At 46.9% G+C, this 22,929-nt stretch overlaps 1 protein-coding gene across 1 annotated transcript in view; it reads right to left on the bottom strand.

The window, feature by feature from the left end:
- The window catches only part of SEZ6L (seizure related 6 homolog like), a 74,537-nt gene that overhangs the window by 5,388 nt on the left and 46,220 nt on the right, over nucleotides 1-22,929 (bottom strand). The window contains exons 12-15 of the mRNA XM_045534712.1: nucleotides 21,556-21,750; nucleotides 18,852-19,043; nucleotides 6,840-7,034; nucleotides 1,246-1,278 (exon numbers count right to left, since the gene is read on the bottom strand). Coding sequence (XP_045390668.1) covers nucleotides 1,246-1,278; nucleotides 6,840-7,034; nucleotides 18,852-19,043; nucleotides 21,556-21,750 — 615 coding nt within the window. The remainder of the gene's footprint in view (nucleotides 1-1,245; nucleotides 1,279-6,839; nucleotides 7,035-18,851; nucleotides 19,044-21,555; nucleotides 21,751-22,929) is intronic.

Here is a 22,929-nt window from a genome sequence, read left to right as displayed (position 1 = left end):
TGTTGCAGGGGCTGGGGGCATTTTTCCCAGCACAGCTTGAAGGGGGAACCCCACATCTCTTCTAGAAACTTGGCCTCCAGGTTTCCTCCGCCATTCTCCATGGCCACATCTAGTAGAGTTGAGCTGTACACCAATCTGTAATCCCTTAACTGCCACTTTATGGGGTCTGAAAAATCAATCCTAATGCCCAGGATAAATGCCCGGGCACAAAACGTTACGATGGCGCTCATAATCTCTGAGCAAGCCCAGCCCTTTGAGACACCCCCATGGTTCACTGGTTGGCAAAAGGCAGAGGAAGGATGCTCTGAGTGGAGAGTGACATGAAATGCCCTCTATTTTCCAAGTGGAGGGACTAATCCATGCTCCTCCCGCCACTTATATTAGAGCCCTGGCTCTACTTGCTTGGATTGAAACATTGTTACCAGGAACAGCTGCTAATGAAATGTAATTCACATAGCCCCTGCTATGTGAACTCATTATTGTCAGAAAGCTAAAGATGGCTCCAGCAATCATCATCAAAGCTGCTTAATTGGTTGAAACATTAAAAAAAAAATGAAATGATATATTACGGCATATATATTTTTGATGATAGCTCAGCCTGGGTGAATTTGGTTTTATACCAAATTTAATAGAGGTGACACAGAACACAGAGCGTTCTGGGAAAGAATTGCAGAATGAAAACGAAAACAAAAATAAAATCCTGGAGAGTTTTAAAGATCTGGTGCACAGGAATAAACCTCACTTGGGAATTCCTAAGAAAAGGAGAGGAGAAGCAAGGAGGAGAGGGGAGAAGGGACTTGGTATCTTGGGGAAGAAAAAAGCCTCAGTGGAAAATGGACCACAGAACACTCCCAGGGCAAACTTCTCCCTCCAGAAACCACGAGCATGCTCAGTACGGGAGGCAAGATGCCTCTAGATTCAGCACCATAAAACGCTTGACAATAGCGTTGCAGCTCTCTCAGTTTCTCTCTTTCCTACAGACTCTCAGCTTTCCCCACCTCGTTGTCATTGTCATGTACAGAACTGGTGTCAAATCCCCTTCAGGTTATATTTAGGACCTTAACTTGCAAATTCCATTACTTTTTCCCTCTTACGATATCATTTCTTTTGAAATGATCTCTGACAGTGTCAAGGCAATGTTTATCATTTGTTATTTTGAAGCACGTGGATAAAGATATTCCAGGGCCTGTCCTTGTGTTCTGCTATTAGACTGATTTACTGGATGTTCGTCATCCTGGAACTCACCTTCTAAAGCGTGTTCGAAACTGTCTTGATTAACTGAAAGAGAAATCGGGAAGCGCTGGTCAAGGTAATGTGAATTTGCTCTGTTTGCATGAAATGGAGCCCCCCCCCACCCCAATGTAGATGTGAAAGCCCGTGCCACACTTTGCTGAAGTTAGTGCTGTGTGTTTGCTTATCTTGGGCTACTGCAGTCGGTGGAAATGCCTGGACATGTTCACTTCCTAAGTTCCCAAGAGAAGATGAGCTGGGTAAGGCATGAGCAAAAACAGTGATAGCAGATAGTTACTGAACACTCCCCACGTGTCCGATATCGTGCCACAAGTGCCATATACATTCGCTCCTTTAACCTTCACAACGATCTCATTAGGGCGATGCTATTATCATCCCCATTTTACAGATGAGCAAACAGAGGTTCAGAGAAGTGAAGCGACTTCTCTGACATCACACAGCTTCTAAGTGATGCAGGCAGGATTTAAATGGGGACTTTTCCACATTCTCTTTGCTCTGAACTATGTGCCTGGGGTCTTTCCAAGGTTGTCAGGCAGACCAACCTCAGGATGAAGCATGAGGTTCAAGACCTTTACACAAAATTCACCCAGAGGTGAAACTATTTTCCTACTTCGAGGTATATATTTATGTAAACCGTTCAAATCTCATTTTTATTCCATATTTATATGACTAGGCTGTTTGTGTTGCATGTAAAACTATGTTCATTCATTTCTATTTTCTGGAAAACTTCTCTGGAGGTTCCGAGTGATGGGGGCTGGCAGCCCCTGCATCAGTCGTCACAGCGGCTGAGCACAAAAACATACTCACAAGGACGAGCGTTTCTTCCAGGAGCCCCAGGACTTCCTAATTAGTGGCTGGTTAATGTTGCTCTCTGCTCTACGTCACCATCATGCGATGACAATAAAACCAGTTGAAAAGCTGACTGGCTACCTCAGTGCAGGCATCTCTGAGCTCTGACATCAAGAAAATGGAAAGATTGAGGCAGATGCTGCCCACCCAAGACACGAGCTGGACCACGGCTGGGCGTCTGGGAGCTCGTGACCATCCGTGGCATCTTAGGACCAGAAGGAGACATTGACTCTTACGTCCCTTGGAGCCCTCTGTCCACGGTCCCCTGGGGAGCATGCTAAAATGCAGATTCCTGAGCCCTTGCTGGGACCTGCCAGGGTGGTGTTTTTTGGGGTGGACTCCTACAGGTCTCACCCACTCCCCGGCAATTCTGATGCAGCAGGCAGGTCTATTGATTCTTCCTTGGAAACACTGAGCTGGACTCTCCCAATTATTTCATACAAAGGGAAACCAAGGTCAGAGGGGGAGAGTGGCTCGCCCAAGGTGACACATGGTCCACAGCAGAGCCAGGCTGGAGTCCAGAGCCCCTGAGTCCTAGTCGGGTGGCCTCACATCAGCAGGGAACCGCTTCCCCAACTCCAGACCACAAAGTCATGGACCCCACTTTTTTTCAGAAGAGGAAGTGACTTATCATTTCCTTACAGAGTCGGTGGTGGGAGAGGGGGGTCCCAGGAGTGGAAACAGATAGGGGGGAGAGGTGCAGGGGTCTCCCGAGAGCCTTTCCTGCTGGGAATTCTGCCGTAGTTGTGGACGAAGGTGAGGGGCAGCGAGCTGATTCACCTGGTGGGGCTTCAAGGGATACCGGTAGATGGAAAATAGAGGTTTCAGGAATAACCTGCAAAACTGAGCATTTTAAATCTTTTCCTGTTTTTTGGTCATTTGTGTATTTTCTGATGGTAGTTGCATTTTCCTATCAGATGGGCAACATTAAAAATAAATCGATAACGTCCAGTGCTGGCGAGGATGTGGAGAAATGGGCATTATGACCATCACTGGCGGAGTGTGGATGACTCCAGTTCTGGGAAACAATGTGGCAACGTCCACAACAGCTCAACGTCCGCAGATCCTTGCCACACCGTCAATCCCGCTTTGAGGAATCAGTTCTGCAGGATGAAAAGTGCCAGCATCCAGGGATTCATGGGCAAGGATGTTTTTTAGCAAAACAAAACACGACAAATAAAAAAACCCAGGAGAAAATTGGTAGCTCCATCAACAGAGGAAAGACTGATGTATTAAGAGACATACCATAGTGCGAAACGATGGGCAGTCATTAAAAAAAAATAAGATGGAGCTACATTTTTAAAAACATTTTTTAAATGTCTCTGCCAAGCAGAGAAAAAGCAAAACACAGAATACAGTATGGCATGATTTTTTTTTTTTTTTTGTAAAAGATAAACAACTCCTGCCCCTCTTTCCAAGTACGTCTATTTGTATAAATCCAGGGAAAGATGACACTGGAAACTCAGGTGATTAGTATTGGCTTCCAGAGAGGAAGGGAAGGGGTGGAGGAAGGGAGGAAAAATTCTCTAACGCTTTATTTGCAACTCTTTGTTTTTTTCCTACTTGTTCCCTGCGATACTTTTGTAATTAATCCAAGAAGAATTTAAAAAGTCATTGGGCAGATAAAACATGTAGAGTCCAAAATGGCCCTTCTCATGGTATCCTTACTTATGTTTTTCTAAAAAACTAAACCCTGTTAATTTTTCTTCCCCACAGGAAACTTACTGACAACATCCAATTAACTTCTATTAATGTCCATGTAACAGTTGGAGGGTTTACAGGAAATCTTCACTCAGGAAACCTTCCCCATATTTTAGCTCTACAAAGTAGGTTTCCTGTGCCACCAAAAATAGATTCAATTATAGGGCTGGACTTAATCAAATTATGGGGGAATAAAAGAAGGCATCTGTCTTAAATGCTAACGCATGCTTTCTTAATGTTCTCTGCTCTTCAAAAGGACCTCTTGTTCTCTTATTAAGAACTGCTTATTCTAATGAGTGCGATGTGCACCATTTGGGGGATGGACACGCTTGAAGCTCTGACTTGGGGGGGGAGTGGGGGGAAAGGGCAATATACATAACCTAAACATTTGTACCTCCCATAATATGCTGAAATAATAATAATAATAAAAGAACTGCTTGTTCAAGACTGGGCTGAGCAAGAGTGAGACTGCCTCTACTAAAAATAGAAAAATTAGCCGGGCACGGTGGCGGATGCCTGTAGTCCCAGCTACTTGCGAGGCTGAGGCAGGAGGATCGCTTGAATCCAGGAGTTTGAGGTTGCATGGGCTTTGATGACATCACTGCACTCTAGCCTGGGCAACAGAGCAAGACACTGTCTCAAAAAAAAAAAAAAGACTGCATGTACAAGTCATTGTCATTCATATGGTAACTCCCCACTCAATACCAGGTAGGTGAGATTAAATTGCATTCCTTATATCAGTGGGCTGATGACATGGTACACCTGTGGTTAGATTAGTCTCTGGGTCCTGTCTTAGACACAGTGAATCAGAATCTCTGTGGAAGGTGCCCAGAACTCTGTTTATGTTTGCATCCTATGTTTGGAAAGCACATAAATGGTTCTCAAAGTCAAAAGGCATTTGAACAATGACAGCTTGTTAGAATGCTTATTCCAGGGTCCACCCACCAATGACTCTGGTTTTGTAGAATACCCTGGGGGTACTCTGGGGCAGACTCAGGGATATGTTTCTAATGAATATCCTGGGTGCTTCCGATGCTGGGGTGACGGGCTGGTTGGGGGCTTCCCTAATGCCTGAAGTCCACCTGCAGGTAAGCCTGCTGTAGAAGAGGCAGGGGATGTACAGCCAGGAGATGTGAGTTCAAATCCTAGCTTTGTTTCATACTAGCTGTGTGGCTTTGGAAAAGTCATTTAACTTCTCAGAGCTTCTCCTTCCACATCTGTAAAATGGGTAGAATGCCTCACCCACCTGTCTCAGGCTGTGGTCATGAGGCTTAAATGAGGTGATTCAGGGGAATTTTTTCTGAATAGGCAAAATTCACAAAACATAAAATTAACCATTTACAAATGTTACAGTTCAGTGGCATTGAGCACATTCGCAATGTTATGCAACCGTCACCTCTATACAGTTCCGAAACCTGTTCATCACCCCCAAACAAACTCTGTACTCACTAAGCAGCCCCGGACAACCACTAGTTCGCTTGCTGTCTCTATGGATTTACCTATTCTGGATATTTCATATAATGGACATATGACCTTTTGTGTCCGGCTTTTTTCACTTAGCATAAAGTTTTTGATGTGCGTCTATGTTGTAGCATGTATCAGTACTTCATTTCTTTCTATGACTGCATGATCTTCCATTGGACGCATACGCCACAGTTTTGCTTACTCATTCAGTCGATGAACATTTAGAATGTTTCCATCTGCTGGCTGTTATGAATGATGCTACTATAAACATTATTGTATGAGTGTTTGAGTACCTGTTTTCATTTCTTTTGGACAAACACCTAAGCGTGGAAAAGCCAGTGAAAAAAGTATTTTTGAGCCTTAAAGCTGGGGGTCATGAATAAGGCATTTGGGGATCCACTGAAGTTACGGATTCCCAAGAAGAAATGTGAAACTTCATGTTTCTGTCGCCCCCTGGGAAGTGAATTCAGAGCTTTTTGCCTGTTTCTCAAAGGTGTATTCGCACCGTAGAAGGTTAACATCCACTGGCCTAAAACATTGAAGCTGTTCGCGCTATTATTATTATTGATTTTACACCGCAAAGGCCCAGATCAACCGATCCAAATTGCACTTGGGATGTCACAACTTAATTTCGTTGATTCTGAGGTGCAATTTCCCTTTTTCTACCATCTCAGAGATGGGGGCGTGTCGTCCAGCAATGGTGTGTTCTAATCGCTGCCACGAGGTGGCGCGCACGAGTCCCTGTGCGCGCAACCGTGGGCGAGCGGGCGAGCACCCCGCGAGCGCACCTTGCAGCTATAGGGGGGCGCCCGTAATGCGCGGGAGCGAGTGGGCGTGGGAACGGGGTGCGGGAGGTGGGAAATGTTCACGCCACGTTCTCCAAGCTGGAGTCAGAGCAGGCTGGCTCTCAGGGCCGGTTACTCGGCGAGGCAAAACAGGCGTCCAGGGCACAAAGGGTTAAAGAGGCAATTGTTTTTTAAGGGTGACCCTACATCAGAGGACTCTGAGCGCCTCTTCACAGTTTTCACCTCGGCCACCTGTCTTGCCTTCCCCAAGTCCCAGCTCCGCCTCTACTTAATTGCAAACCCTTAGCACCAAAGACTTCAGGTTTTTGGTTTTTTTTTTTTTTTTTTAAGGGACTTTCCTAAGGAATCCTGCATCTGTGAAGCTTTTGATGGCACAGAGGTGCTAGGGAGGGACACTGGAGACTGAGTCACAAACGATTCCAAAGTGCCAGACCCTGAAGGTGGGGAAGTTCAAAGACACCGGATCCAACTGATGTCGCTCACATTTTCATTTTAACATTTTCGAAAGTGTCATAGAGGATAAAAATCTAAGCTCGAAAGAGCTCTTTCAGAAAGTAAAAATAAAAATGCTAAGCAAGGAGAAGACATCGTGTCATAGTTTAACTGGCAGTAATTTTGTCCTTTTTCAGTAGCGCATAAAGTGACGGTGGCCTCTTAGCTTTAAGGAAGTACAGTGGCCCAGGTTTTGAGAGCAAGTTTAGAATCCCTGCGAGCCAGTCCTGCCATCTCCGGCTCCTTGGACCCCGTGGGGACAGCAGATTTCTTTACCTTTACAGACGGGCAGTGGACCGTTCCAGTGGGACGGCTGTCCCAGGATGCAGCGAATCGTCACTTCACCCATGAGCTCGAAGCCTTCGTAGCACATGAAGGTGAGGGACTCCCCTGGCAGGTAGAGTCGCTTGTACAGGATTTGGTATCCGTTTTCAGGCAATCCTGGATTGTCACATGCCAGGGACTCCTCCGCTGAAATCCAAGCCAAAAGGAGCTCTGGTGAGATGATGCGAATCTCTGGGGGCTCCTACTCGTGGCCTGTCTGGTCTAGCTTTGGCCGCTTTCCTCTCTCTACAACCCCACCTGGCATCGAACTCATTGCCATTCCCCAAACACACCTTTCTCTCTCCCATCTCTGGGGCAGATTATACATGGTCATGGTACAAGGAACTGGGCTGTGGAATCTGGGTTAAAATCTGGGTTCCGCTACTTATTAGCTGTGTGACCGCCAGCAAATGGCATAACCTCTCTGGTCGTCAGTTTCTTCATCAGCAAAATAAGAATAATAGGACCTATCCCATAGGGATTTGGAAGCTAAATAAAATAAAGAAGAGGATGCTTAGGATGTTCATGGCATGTCATAGATGCTCAGTAAATGATGGATGGTGGTGGTGTTTAGTCATGAAATAGTCTTCCTGCGTCTCACCTTACATCTAACCTGGTAGGGCTTGTATTTTAATACTCAGTCCTTATTTCTCCTCCAGGAAGCCCACCATGATGCCTCCTACCACCAACTGAGTCACCAGCCTTTTAAGTTCTTCCTCCACACCAGCACTTCACATACTGTATTGTATTGAGTTATTAAATATTTGTTTCACTCCCTGGAGATGAGCCTGTTAAGGCAAGCCTGACGATCAGGGCTTGGGATACAGTAACAAACAGCACAATAAATAACCCCAAGTATTATAATTAGCCCACACTGCCATCTGGTGGCTGCTCTACTCAGCTGCAGGCACAAAGTTCCCGGGAAACCAAAGACCGATTGGAGAGTTGAACCTACCGGTTTAACTCATTCCAGGCCCTGCATGAGATCTAGTTCTTTCTCTGTACTCAGCTGGAATGGACAGCCGGCAAACACTGCTTTGCGCACGGTACTACAAATGCTAAAAACATCTAAAAAATTTATTATTTTTAGAAAACTTAAAAATTGTAAAATCCACATAACATAAAATTTCCCATCTGAACCGGTTTAGGTGTACAGTTCAATAGTATTATGCACATTTACACTGTTGTGCAATCAATGTCCAGAATTCCTTTCATCTTGCAAATCTGAAACCCTAGACTAGCGTTAGACAATTTCGCATCCGCCCCTCCCCTCAGCTCCTGGTATCATCCTACTTCCTGTCTCTATCAATTGGCTGCTCTAGAGACCTAGTATAGTTATCGTATCCAGTATTTGTCTTTTTGTGATTGGCTTATGTCGCTTAGCATAATGTTTCTAAGCCTCATCCATGTTGTAGCATGTGTCTGAATTTCCTTCTCTTCTAAGGCAGAATAACATTCCACTGTAGGTTTATGCCACATACTGCTTTTCCCATTCATCCATCCACGGACACTGGGGTTGCTTCACCTTTTGGCTACAGTGAACAAAGCTGCTATGAACATGGGTGTACAAGTATCTCTTTGAGACCCTTATTTCAGTTCTTTTGTGTATATACCCAGAAGAGAAATTGCTGGATCATATATTAACAGCAATTCTATTTTTAAATTTTTGAGGAACTGCCACGTTGTTTTCCACAATGGCTGCACCATTTTCCATTCCCACCAACAGTGCACAGGCTTCCAACTTCTCCATATTGAATCCTCAAACAGTTGACCTTGGTTTGGCTTAAGAAGACCCAGGTCTTCAAACATCACATCCGGCACCTGCCATCGGCGGTTCAGAGACACCAGATGCAAAGAGTGTCCGTCCACAGCTTCCAATACCCGCTGGATTAGCAAAACTCTCTGAAGATCTGGCCTGCTGTGTCTTTTACCTGAAGTATTCCTGTAACGTCTGAGGGAGTTTTGCAACTTGCTAGTGTCATTCCCCAGCTTGTCAGTGGCTCGACCCTGCAGATCCTCAGTTCGGGACATGGAGCAGGTGAGGGGCTGCTATCTTGCCTGATGATTCCGATGTACCTTCAGGGGACCCCGTTTCTCCAGATTTGGCTTTTAAGGCTTTGTTTCATCTCCTGCCTCCCTCTGTGATGGATCCTTAACTCACGTTGGACTAGTTGCATTTTGCCAGGTGGATGACACTGTTTCACCTTCGTGCTTTGGTCTGTGCTGTTCCCTCTGCCTGGAATGTCCTTTCTCCTCTCAGCTCATGGGGACTGTGGTAGACACACTCTAAGACACTCCCTAACAACCTCCTGGGACTCCCTGTCTGAGTGTGGGTGGGAACTGTGACTTGCTTCTGGCCAACAGAATATGGCAAAGGGGACGGGACGTCAGTTCCGCGACGATGTTACGTACTATTGTTAACTTTGTCTTGCCAGAAGATTCTCTGTTACTGTCTTTGGTGAAGCAGCTCTGTGGCTGCCCTGTGGAAAGGCCCACGTGGCAAGGAACTGAGGGTGGCTTCTGACCAACAGCTGGGCAGGAACTGAACCCTGAGTACCACCGAGTGAGCCTGGAAGTGGCTCCTTCCCCAGACAAACCTTCGGAGGCGACCCCAACCCCAGGGTCTGTGTTACGCAGGATCTCAAACCAGAGGACCCAATTAAGGTGTGCCCAGCATCCTGACCCACAAAACTATAAGATAATAAACACATATAGTCTGAAGCATCTTATTTTGCAGGAAGAATCTCAAGAATTCCCTCAAGACCCAGCTTGGACTCCAATGGCATGAATTCCTCTGTCCTTGGACTTGTGTTCTGCAACCTGCATGGACCTCCATCCTCCATTACAGTCTCAGAATCCTTTCTGGCATCGTTTGGTTCTCACCTCCGCACCTCTTTCCCAGGTTGGGCACTCACTGTATGTTCATGCCAGGAATCCCACTGCCCGGCACAATGCCCAATTCATAGGGAGCATTCATTGATTCAGTCCACAGATGTTTATTGAGCAATTATTATGTGCCAGCACATAGGTAGCACCGAGGACACAGAGGTGAATAATATAGATATAACCTCTGGCCCCATTGAACTCGTGGTTTGAGGAACATAGTATAATAGAGGTCCCAACTGGAACTCTTTTCTCTGTGAAATATGATATATTTAGCTAGGGCGATATAAATTAAAAAGAATAGTTACTGAGCTTTTGCAAATCAGGATATTTCATGTAATAATTAGATTTCTGGCTTCTTTTGAGACTCTGGAAGATTGGACCATCCTGTGCTCACATAGTCACATGGCAGGGATCAGCTGGAGTTGAGTAGTGGCTATCCCCCTTAGACTAGGAATGTACTCTATTTTAGCCACAATCCCTACCACTCCCTATTGCCTTTCACATAGCACTTGCCTGGCCCAGTAAGCATTTAAATGTATCACCTTTCCAATGAAAAAAATGAATGAATCAGTGAATGAATATGTTTTAGGCTAAGTGATCACCACTAATAAGAACGTGGGCTTTGGTCTCCTCCAATGGATGGGTCAGTAGGAACCTGTCTCCTGCTCTTGGGATTAAAGGATTTTCCTGTATGCTTCAATAGCAGTCTTCACGCAGACTCAAGAACTATTTTCTTCCCACCCTTGAAATCCAACCAGCCCAGAAGTTACGCCGTGGAAAGGAACTTTCCAGGTCACTGTTCCATTGGAGTTGGAACTTCTATGACAACAGAGATACGCTGTGGCTGGCACTCATGCATCGATTCAGAAAATAGCTCGTGAGTGCTTACTGCATGCACTGCAACGCATCCGGCAGAGGGTCAGGAGGTGAATCAGACACCACTCCTGCCCTCCAGAGCTCATGGCCTGGTGCCCTAAGGGGCCAAGGGAATGTGTAAATGGGCAATTTAATTAAAAATGGCAGGTGCTACAGAGAAAGAAACTCAGAGGACCCCGGGTGCCCGGAGGAGGCCCCTAATGTAGCCGAGGGGAGGGGCTGTTAGAATAGTTGAGCGAGACAGGCAGGGATGTCAAGAGCAGTTGCCTTTGCATCCGACTCCCAGAGATGAGGCTCCAAGTGGCTCAGCTGGTACTCGGCCAAGGCTAATCCTTCCGTTTAATGAAGGCCATCCGTACACTTGAAGTTCACCCCCTGGCACGACAGATCAGCCTGGACATTCGCCAAGGCTGCCGTGTCTGAGCGCGGAATCGCATCCCCAGGCCTCCCTTAAACCATCGTGCAGGTCCTCGCAGGGCAGTACCCTATTCTGTGTTCCCGGAGGAACCTGCCGGGCTGGCCGGGAGGGAGTAACCCGCACAGTGTGCCTGGGGGTGAGTGGGCTGTGGGAAGGGTAGAATTTCACTTTTATTTTTTTTCCAGCCTATGTTTTGATATATGGTTTTTTAAAGCAGGGTGGGATTATATTCCTTTTAGAATAAACACGGATGGCGTTGTGAACAGGACCCAGGGCTGATGGTGTTCAAATGCTTCCTTGGCAAATATTCTGAAAAAGTCTTTGGTCCTCAGCCCGGCTGAGCTCACTGCTGAGCTCTTGGCAGCCCGGTACCTAGTAGGTGCCTAATATATGTTTCTTGAAAGGCCTTACTTATATCATTTTGATGAAAGGAAGGTTATAGAGTAGACGTGCTTGGGCTCAAGTGTCCGAGGGCTCAAGATTCATATTCTAATTGTGTGCCTGTGAGCGTAACTGACCTCTCTGAGCCTCAACTTCCTCATCTGTAAAATGGGCTATCTCATAAGGCTGACATGGGGCTCAAACAAGCTCACGTATGTGAGACAAGCAACATAGAGTGAGTACCCAAAAAGCGCTGATTATTTTTATGGCCTTTATAATTCTTCTCATATTCTCATATCACCCGTACTATTGTTTCCTTAATTTTTACAAATTTCTATTGACTTGTTTTTTCATTTAAATTGCGCTATATCATTTAGCCTCACCCTACATAATAATACTTCTATAATCACAGGTTTCAATGGTCAGTCTTAATTTTTCTCATTTTCTTAGCCAGAAAAAGCAAACAAAATTTCATGTGGGCACTGTTTAAACCCAGGTGGGTACCACCAGTAGTGCGTATAGTGCTCTTCGGGAATTGCAGCCCTGTGCACTGCACTTTACAGTTTAGGAAGTCTCAGTATCCAGAATTTAGTGTCTGGGTTTTTTTTTTTTCAGTTCTGTAGACTCTGCACCTCTTTTGTGCCAGGCCTGTGCTAGGAGCTGGGTATAGAGCGGTGAACTTGAGATTCATGGTTTCTCTTCTCCCAGAACTCAGTCCAGTGGGGAACAGAGAACAGTTACCAGGCCATCGCAGCCCAATGAGACAACAGCTGTGCTGGAGGAGCACAGAGGAGAAGCCTCCCTCCCCCTGCCCCTGGGCGGAGGAGGCTTCCTCTTATGGACATTGGTGGCTTCAAAGTGACCCTTAAGGGAACGCAAATCCCATGTAGTACCTGCAGTGCAGCAAAGTGACCAGCAGGTGGCAGTGGCGACTGGGAAGGACTCCCTGAAATTTTCTTTCATACATTAACAGATTAATTAATACCATTAATATTTATTGAGCACCTTCCATGGGCCAAGCACTGTTCTTGGCCCTGGGCATACAATAAGCAGGAAGACTGACATGGTCCCTGCCTTCATGTAACTTAACAACAATTTATGCATGTATGTATGCCACAAATATCTCCTGGCACCAGTCCTGTGGCAGGCACCATCCTAGCCCTGGGGAGACAGAAAGGGGACAAAGGATGAATTATTAGACCTGTATGTAACGAAGGGTGTTGACAGCAGGTCTAGGAAGAGGCGAGGGGGTGGGACCCCGGGCCAGGTGCTAGAATCCCCCTAGGTTATGTAGTGCCCTGGCTCTGCCCTCCTAAGGTATTTTAACTTACTTAAGTTCCCCAGTGTATGCTTTTTAAAACTCTCCAGGAAATTCTAAAGTTCAGCTAGGCCTCAGAACCGCTGCTTTGGTGTCTTGGCATGGTTAATAAATTAATTCATTTCTTAATTCGTTAATTTCCAAAATATTTGAACATCCATTCAATTTGCGTACATTATTTCCAATCCTCCCCCAAATCCTCGAAGGTAACAGCAGTCATGACCGAAATAGCCAACATTTACTGAGAGCATCCTCTGAGCCAGATACTGTTTTGAATTGTATGAATTTGCATGAACTCGTTCAATTATCACAACAACCCCAAGACACAGATGTTGTCATCACCACCCCCATCTTACGTCTGAGACAAATGAAGGACAAAACTGTTGGGTGACCTGTCAAAGGTCACAAGCTAGTGAGTGGCAGAGGTGGGATTCAGATCCAGGTGGTCCAAGTCCTGTGTTAACTACCGCACATGCAGCCATTTTGCAGATGGGGCAACCGAGGCTCAGGGGAGCTTATTGTGACAATCCCACAAGAAGGCAATGGCTGAGCTGCGATTTGAGCTTAGGATTCTCTGGTTATCAAGTCAGTCTGATTCAATGTTGACCCCACCATCCGTAACCGTTTGAGAAGAATGTCTCATGGAAGTTTTCCCCGGCAGGAATCAGCCCTTGGAAGGCCTATGTATGTATCTTCAGTGCCCAGAAGATGGCAGGAGAGTGACATGGAAAGTGACCTGAATTTGGAACTGGAAGCTCGGGTCGCTGTGTGACCTTGGGTGAATCACCTTATGTCTCTGGACTTCAATTTCCTGCCTGTAAATGGGCAGGACCAAGAACCTGCTCTGAGCTGAGACGTGGCTGCGTAGTGACATGTTGTCATACTCTGAAATAAGTTCCTCTAAGGCAGGTTGTCTCAGCCTACACGCTGTTCACATTCGGGCTGGGCAATGCGCTGTGGTGAAGGCCGTCCTGTGCCTTGTAGCATCCCTGGCCTGTCCCCACTGGGTGCCAGTAACACCCTCCACAAGTTGTGACAACCAATCGTGTCTCCAGAAATTGTATTAACAGATGTCCCCAAGGGAACAAAATCTCCCCTGGGTGAAAACCACTGGTCTAAGGGGATTGCAACTGGTGTGACTCCATCCTTTTCTCTCTCAGGAATTCAGGTGAATTGGACTGATGATCTGATAGACATAATCACAAACCTACCCTCATTTCTAATCCCCCTCCCTGCTTTTCTGCTCTCTGTAACCACAGGAAAAAGTGTACATTAATGGAATGCATTTGAGCGAAATGCCAAAAATCAGGTTCCCTAAAACACCCCACGAATGGCAGAGCATTGACACTGAGCGGTAATCAGCAACCAACCTTAACTGAGCACTTACTATATGCCAGGCACATCGTTATAAGCTTTTATGTTTATGGTTGGCACGTTCATTTTTCAGTCTTTTTGGTGAGCAAACTGGCTTGTCCAGAGTCATTGTGTTGGTGAGCGGCAGAGCTGGGACGGAAACCTGGACATGTTGGAGCCTGAGACCCGTGCATTTAATGCTTCCGTTATAACGAAGGGCCCTTCTTGTACCCACATCCCCTGGGGCTACCATGGATTGCTCTGAGATATTGCTTTCTCGGAGACAGGAATTTCTAAATGAGGATGGGCACGCAGCTAGAATCGGATGTGCTGGCCCTGGTGTGGCCACTGGGGATGGCTCATCAATGAAGCTTTTGTCACAGCCACAACCTGGCCATAAGCATGTGTGGGCTCTGTCCGGGCTGGGAAATCCCTACATGTCATATCCGGGGTGCTCTGGGGACTGCGCTGTGAAGGGCCAGGGCCTCTCAGGGAATCTCTGTCTCTCGGCAAGCTAAGTGCCTCCCTGGAGAGCGAACCGTAAAACCCCCACTGGATTTTGTCACATTCTCATTATTTTGGTGGTGTGGTTTATGTTTTCCGGATGGGAACCTCAGGAGTCATCCACCATGCAAGAGGGGAAGTTGCAACAACGTGGGGAGGTGCAATGAAGACAACATTAGTTTTTTTAACAATAATGATGACAGTAACAGTAACAAATACTGTCATTTGTGGAGTCTGCTGGGGCCTGGGGGATTCAAAGCTCCGCTGGATACAATTCCAGCAAGTCAGTTATGTGTTTGATTCTATGAACATAGAAACAGATCATTTCAGTCAGTTGCAGGGAGTGCTGTGAAGGATAGAACTCTAGGTTCCATGGGAACTCTGGGAAGAGAAACACAACATAGTCTAGGGAATCAGGGAGGACTTCCTGGAGGAGGCGATGCTGAAAATTCATTATTTCCTTCTTAGACCTGTCTTTCCCACACACCCCTTCCCCAATAGTCTTCAGGCTCCACAAGAATGTGAGTCATATCTGTTTATACATTACTGTATTTCCAATGATTACCAACATGGTTCCCAAACTGTGCACCAAGATGCCCTAGGGTGCCACCAGGAACTCACAGGGGTATTGTGGGGCTTTGAAAAATTTTAAGGAAACACAGTGACATCTGTCGGACCCTTGTGAACTACTAGCTTGCGGTAGCTCACAGGTTCAACATTCGGTAGAGCTCTCTCTCTTTTTTTCCAATGATGCCCCATCTTTGCCAAGCTGGGTTTTCTGTGGTTGCTGTGCTAAAAAGCAAGAATTGGGACAAAATCAACATGGAACAGGAAATTAGGATGGGGGAGTCCAATCCGACCCCAAAGTTTGAGAGATTTTGCCTGGCTCAACAGGTACATACACCCCTGGAGCAGTCATAGTAGTTAAGAATGAAGAACGTTATTTTTCTCTCCATTTACATGCGTTACTTTTTCAAACGGCTGCTAAGCTGTCAGGATGTAACTACTCATCAGGCTGTTTGGACCTAACTGTTTAATGAATGGAAGCGTTAGGTACTTTGGCGTAGGAAATCTGGGTGCTGTGAGTTGAGAATCTTTGGGAACTTCTGTGCTAGCATGTGCCTGCCCATAGGAGGCCTTGCTGAATGACTGAGTTGCAGTCAACAACCCTTCCTGCTAGAGAGCATCATTCCTTTCACAGATGAGGGCTCTGAGGCCCAGAGAGGGCAAGTTACTTGCCCAAGATCACCCAGCAGAGCTGGGGGGGTGTCTGACTGCAAAACCCAGACTTTGCTGACACAGACAGGTCTGTCTATGCCTGGACTGTCTGTTCTTCCCATCCCAGTACTAACCAGGCCCGACCCTGCTGAGCTTCCAAGATCAGATGAGACCGGGCCCGTTCAGGGCGGTACGGCCATAGACTGAACTGTCTGTTCTTGAAGCGCCCTGGGGGAAGTGGACTAGGGGTGAAAAGACATGGCCTTGAGTCCCAGCTTGGCCAAAGCATGGCCCTGGGCAAGTGACTGGGCAACAGTCTACGGACAACCAGAACTTACACACTTTTCTGCCTGTTTCATGAGCTTGTGGGGGGAAGATCTTTGTCAACTGTAAAGCCCCGGAGCTTTGCACAAAAGCCGAACTGCAAAGTAATGGGGTGGGAAGATGCTTTTGGGTTTAATCAGGATTGAGTTAGAATCCTGGTCCTCTTTTCTGCTGTGTGACCTCAGGAAAGCTACTCACCCTCTCTGGGCCTTCTTTGCCTACTTTTAAGTGGACACATATGCCACCTGTGCCATTTAGTGAAGGTGAGCATGTTAATGTTGGAGAAGGGGTTGGCACACCAAAGGCGCTCATCAAATGGGGTCTGTTTCCTTGTTCAGCTGGTGAAACATCTCAAAGCTGGTTTATGCCTAACAACCTCATCCTTAAAAACACCTTCAGAACCCAGACCCGCAGCCTCCCTCTCACTCGAGTGCCCTGCTGCCAGAATTGGACCCTCCTCTCGTCCCCCGCGTGGTCTCCCATCAGCCTTGCCTGCTTGTAACAGCACTGCAGCCACACGCCAGGTTCTGCTCCGGCTTTCGGGAGGCCCGTGTGTGTCCTGACACGCCACTTGGCTCGTGAACTCATTAGCGTGGGTGTCAGGGAAGCCGCCTCGGCTCAGCACCGCAGAGCCAACGCTGAGGTTTCAGGCGGCTGCCGCACCCCAGAGGGTCTTCGGGGGCTGAGCTTCATTAGTGAAGTGTCTTTTCTTTTTAAAAAATGAGACCTCCACCTTTCAGTATTTTTAAATAAGCTTTTAGTTCTAGCTTTTCATCTCTGGGTCTCGTGCAGCTGCAGTTACCAAAGCAGCCTCTGATCACTCTCACAGTCACCAGAAGGAGGTGGGGACTCTGCTCATTGCCTAAGGCTGCCCTTAACACAGGACAACGATTGGGGGAGGGGGCGGGGCTCAGAACAACAGAAACTTATTGTCTCATAGTTCCTGGGCCTGCAAGTCCCAAAACAAGGTGCGTGCAGGGCCACACTCCCTCTGGCGCCTGTAGGGGAGGATCCTTCCTCGCCTTGTCCCAGCGTGCTAGGACCTGCCAGCAACCCTCATGCACCTTGCTGGCTGCAGTACCCCAGTCTCTGCCTCTGTCATCTCACGGCTTTCTCCCTACGTCCGTGTCTCCATCTGTGCCCAGATTTCCCTCTTCTTGCAAGGACACCAGTCATCTTAATCCAGTATGACCTCATCTTAACTTGGGTACCCCTGCAAAGACCCTATTTCCAATGAGGGTCACAGTTACAGGTAGTAGGGGGGAGGTTAGGATGTCAACATATCATTTTGGGAATATCATTCCACCCACAGCAGGAACCAACCAGTGTGGACTCGGCCCCAAAGTCTGGGGCTTGGGGACAGGTGTCGCCGTGGGTAAGGGATCAGGGCCACAGGCTAAAATTCCACTGGAGTGTCCCTGTATGGGTTTTCACCCTGTCGCCCGCGGTTAAATGATGGTGGGGGTGTGGCTGGCATAGGGACAGTGGACTTGGAGACCAGAGTCCTAAGGTTGAATCCTAGTTCTGTCCACGAAGGAATGTTGTGACCAACATCACATTTCTCTTTGAGTCTCAGTTTATACTAAATATAGATAGAGCTATAGATAGTGTCTACACACATATACACATTCACAGATACAGATACTGTGTTTATAAGTGTGTCTTACGCATTCAGTGAATGATAACTGTTGCCGTCCGTATTCCTCTCTGAACCTTAGTTTCCTTAATATACACATGTGCATATATACACATAAAAGTGTATATGCATACATGCACACACACATGTTTATGAATGCATAGAATGTGCTCAGCAATGTGTCTGGCATACAGCAAGCGCTCAGTAAGTATCAGCTTATCTAATGGAAAAGGACAAGGACTTCCTTGCTTTCCAACCATGGTGGCTTTTGCCCATGTCCACGGTGCCCCACGGTCAGTGGGACCAGCAACATTTGCGAAGCCCGTTGTGGGCAGTTGTGGGTAGGTGTGAAGCAGCCACCGTGGGAGAAGGCCAAGTCCACACACCGTACTCGGTGTTGCTCCCATCAGACGTCGGTGAACGTACCATGAACCTCCTGCAGTTCTATTTCTTGTTTTCCCTAAACTGAAATTCTCCATTCTCCAACACTGTCAAGACCTCAGTGTGGCTTCCGGAGTTCCAGCTGGCTGTGCCCTGATGGAGCTGCTCACGGGACACTAATTTAAACTCCGAGTGCAGCTGACAGTTTCCAAACCCTGAATACTGGTGCAAGCTCCGTTCTTTCCATAGAACCTCGTGCTTTCTCTAAGCAGCAGTTGTGAACCCTGGTTGTACATCCAAATCCCTTGTTGGGGGCTTTTAAAAGGGCCTGGCTTTGCATGAGGCCTCTGCCGCTAACTAGCTGTGTGACCTGGGGCCATGATTTCACCTCTCTGAACTTCAGTATCCTCTTTTTAAAATGAAGACAATGATATACATGCTCCCAGGGTTATTCGAGGAAGAAAAGAGGGCAATTTGGTGAAGGACTTAGCGCAATGCATGATAGACTTACCATAAATGTCATGGTATCACTGCTCCCCGTCAGTGTTAGCTATTGCTGCGTGGTAAAAGCACCCCCCCCCCAGAGCAGAATGCCCCCTCCTGGCAGCTCAGCCCTGCATCGTGAGCCTGCGTCTACACTGGGGGCCCAAGTCAGTGAATAGGACTCACAGACACAGTGGGGCAGGCGGGACGTCCAGATGGGAGTCCCCGTCTCGCGGCTGTAGCAGGTCAGCAGAGAGCTCCCTTCGAGCACAAAGCCGGGGTTGCAGGTGTACTGGATCGTGGTCCCCACCAGCAGCACAGGGTCCGAAATTAAGCGTGTCGAGTGGTCCACCTCTCCGGGGTCGGTGCAGTACATGACTACACGGGACGAGATCAGACCAAGCGGGAGTCAGAGGTATTCACGATCGTAGGTTTGCTCAGAATTAGAGAATGATCTAGCAAGGTTTGGAACTCAGTACTTTTCCCTTTTGGAAGAAAATGCATCTTTTGCTCATTAAAGGTGGCTGGGGAATCGGCTGGGGGAAAGAGACTCGAATTTAATTCCTCTTTTAGGAATTTGCGCAGAGAATTTGCATCAGGGTCCAAAGCCCTATGTATAAGGTTGTGTATCGCACCATTATGTGTAACAATAAAAAATATAAAGTGAACAGTGCAAGTCCTTTAACAGCAAATCCCTTAATGGGGGAAGAATTAAATATCGTGGAACAACCATTCCACAACATCCCGAGCAACTGCTGATGACGCCAGACTGAGCAGCCTCCACCGCTTTCTATGTGGTGCTTGAATATAGTAAAACAAGCCTCTATTATTTCTTTTAATCAAAAAATCAATACAGATAAAAAGAAAGCAATGAACCAATTAAAAGTGGACAACGTGTGTGCTATGCAAAGATGTCAATATTTATGGGTCGGAAAAAGAAGACAACTTCTTCTGTGGTCAACTATCTCTGCAGCTATTTCTTTTCTTTTTGAGACAGAGTCTCTCTCTTTTGCCTGGGTTAGAGTACAGTGGCGTCTGCCTAGCTCACAGCAACCTCAAACTCCTGGGCTCAAGCGATCCTCCTGCCTCAGCCTCCCGAGTATCTGGGACTACAGGCATGCGCCACCATGCCCGGCTAATTTTTTTTTTCTATTTTTAGTTGCCCAGCTATTTTTTTTTCTATTTTTTAGTAGAGACGGGGTATCACTCTTGCTCAGGCTGATCTCAAACTCCTGACCTCAAGCGATCCTCCTGCCTCGGCCTCCCAGAGTGCCAGGATTACAGGCGTGAGCCACCGCGCCTGGCCTGCAGCTATTTCTCTAGATATATCTATATATACACACACACATACATGCCTATGCCTGTGTGTAACATGTGATATATGTGCACACACACAATTAGAATAATATAGAACAAACATATAATAGTGGCATCATTTCCAGAGAGTAAGATCATCAAAGATTTTCACTTTCCATTTCATAATTTTACTACTGCTTGGATACTACTGGTAAACTTGTTACGAATATAATTTCAAGATATGGTTGTACACATCTTTTAACATCAACACAGTAGTTTAACTGATGAAAGGGGTTAACAACATTTGGTGACTTCTAGGGGGAGACCCCAATGTTCCAAGGAGTTTTGCTGACCTCATCTCTCCAGAAAAGAAGGCAACAGAGGCAGTTTCGTGGGTCTCCTCTGTGTTGGATGGAGAGAGAGTGGGGGACCCGGTGTGGGAACATGAACACCCACACACAGAAAGGACCCGACACAAATATATTTGCTCTCGTTTGGGCTTTTCCTTGGCAAACATTTCTATAGTGAGCTAGTTTCTGTCCTTTCTAAGCCCTTACAATGTTTAAATAATAATGATCACTTTAATGTGTTGGTGACAGACCTTGTTCTTTATTTTTATTTGCCACTATCACACACATGGGCACATGCACACACATGCACACACATGCACACACATGCACAGCCCACATGCTGTTGCAGGGCACCTAGAAACTCTCTATGTATCCAATTCTGTGGATCTTTGGCAGGTTCATTCACATTTCCCACAATTACAATTTTCCTTGACGTTGAAAGCTTTATGATAGGAATTTTAGATAACCCCCCACACCCCTTCCCTGACACCCTCTTTCTCTGCTAACACTTAATATTTGTTATTGTGCAACTGGTGATTCAAGTCACATGGAACCGGTCTACCAAAGTTATCACCAAGGATCCCCAGCCTGAGGGTTGGGGGCTAGAGCTTCATTTAGGAGGTGTGAAGCCAGGGGAAGAGGCCACGTCCAAATTCAGCTCCTGCCCCTGGCACTGAGGCGTCAGTGTCAAAACCAGAAGCACTTCCTTTTCAAGACATCAGACTCAGTTCTTGCCACACGTCTGGGCCACGCTCTTGGGGAGGGCAGGAATAGCAAGCAGGTAGAAGAGGGCAGGAAAGTGGCACGATGCTCACTAAACCACTGTGAAGGCTTAGAACTGGGGCTGCCAGGGCCGATTTAGACTTGTTTTACTTAGCTATTACAGGTATTTTAAAGAAATGAATTTTGAATGTTCTTTTTTTCTCTCCCAGGACAGAGCCACACAGCTGATATCCCCCAGTGACTCATATACTCCCATTCTCCGCAGTCCACACCACTCCCTGTTGTCTCACACTCACCCTCTTTCACTCCTTTACATTATCTGCCAGGCTTCTGAGGGCACTTGAGTCTGAGATCCCACTGAGGGCTACAAAATGACACTTGTGAACAAAACCAATGAATCGGTGGGGTAGGGGGAAGGCCAGAGTCTACGTGAAACAGCTCCACTGTTTCTGCCCAAAAGATCCCCCTGGGAGGGATTCACCACTCAGTGGCCTAGAGAGAGGAAAGGAGATTACTCTTACTTTTCTCACAGAACGGGGGGTCGCTGCTCCAGCTGAGGTCCCACTGGCAGGTGAGGGTGTCACTCCCCACGATGTCATAGCCGGGGTCACACTGGTAGGTGATTCTGGCTCCTCTCACGAGCTCCGTGTGAGAAGTGGTTTTCCACCCGTTCTGGATCTCAGGCAAGTCTGAGCAGGAGTCGTTCCTTGACACCTCTTTAAAACAAAAACATCATCCTTAGGTGGGGAGGTGGCCTTTTTGTGTGGGTATCCGTTTACGAACACTCGTGGAGAGAGCGAATAGAAGAAAAGCCTCCAGAAATAAGTAACACACTCCTGAAATCCCTTAAATGGCAAGACCTCTTCTATGGCGACAGTTTACAGTTACCTCTCTCAATGGGCCGCAATGCCATAAAAACACTGAGGCTCTGTCCTTGCTCTTGCTTGGATCACCTGCTCTGGAGGAGGCGGCAGCCATGTTGTAAGGAAGCTCAAGCAGCCCTCTCTGGCGCGCTCTGCATGGAGAGAAACTGAGACCTCCTGTCAACAATTGGCATCGATTTGCCGGTCACAGGTGTGAGCCATTTGGAAGTGGATCACCTGGTGCCAGTCAAGCCATCAGACAACTGCAGACCCAGCTGACATCTTGACTGCAACCTCGTGAGAGATCCCAGGACACAGCCGCCCAGCTAATGCTGCTTCTGAATTCCTGACGCACAGAAACTGTGAGATAATAAATGTTTATTGCTGATTTGGGGTGTAATCTATCACACAGCAATAGATAATACGCTCAGCCTCATTCTAAGAATATCTGTAAGTCCTCGGGTTCGGTGAGTTAGTAATATACACATTTGTAATACACACTAAGATAAACAATTAACTATTAAAATGAAAATAACCGTCAGTCTATTCTTCAAACCCAATTGCTTGCTGTCAGTGAACACGAGCCATTCTCCGGAAAGTGCTACTCACAGCTTCTGCCAGGGTCTTTCTGTGGCATATTTGTTTTCCTCCCACAGAGTCTTGTTACTAAGGTAGCACTGCAAAGCCCACGGTTCTTATACTTGCTTCAAAGTGCCCACTGCACAGATTTGGGGAAGAGAGCTAATTACGCTGTATAATTAATTTGCAGCTCTTATGTGCTTCTGGGGAAAGCAAAGCACCTCCGTTGTCTGTCGGAAAATCATTCCGAGGAGCGAGCGATGGCTTTTCCCGGGATTTCATCATGATTTTATTTGGGGAAAGGAGATCTCATGGGTGTCTGCGAGACGAAGGGGCAGGGAAATGGCTTCTGGAATTGCTTGGTGGGGAGCAGGAGCCTCTGTTTTTAGGCCTTTGAAAAAAAAAAATCAGCCAAGCCCTGGATTTGGGACGCAGCTGCAAATGCACGAGCTA

The sequence above is a fragment of the Lemur catta genome, chromosome 21 (assembly GCF_020740605.2).
Source record: "Lemur catta isolate mLemCat1 chromosome 21, mLemCat1.pri, whole genome shotgun sequence".
Lineage (NCBI taxonomy): Eukaryota > Metazoa > Chordata > Mammalia > Primates > Lemuridae > Lemur > Lemur catta.
Note: the sequence above shows the minus strand (reverse complement) of the source record. Positions and strands in the feature narration are given on the sequence as shown.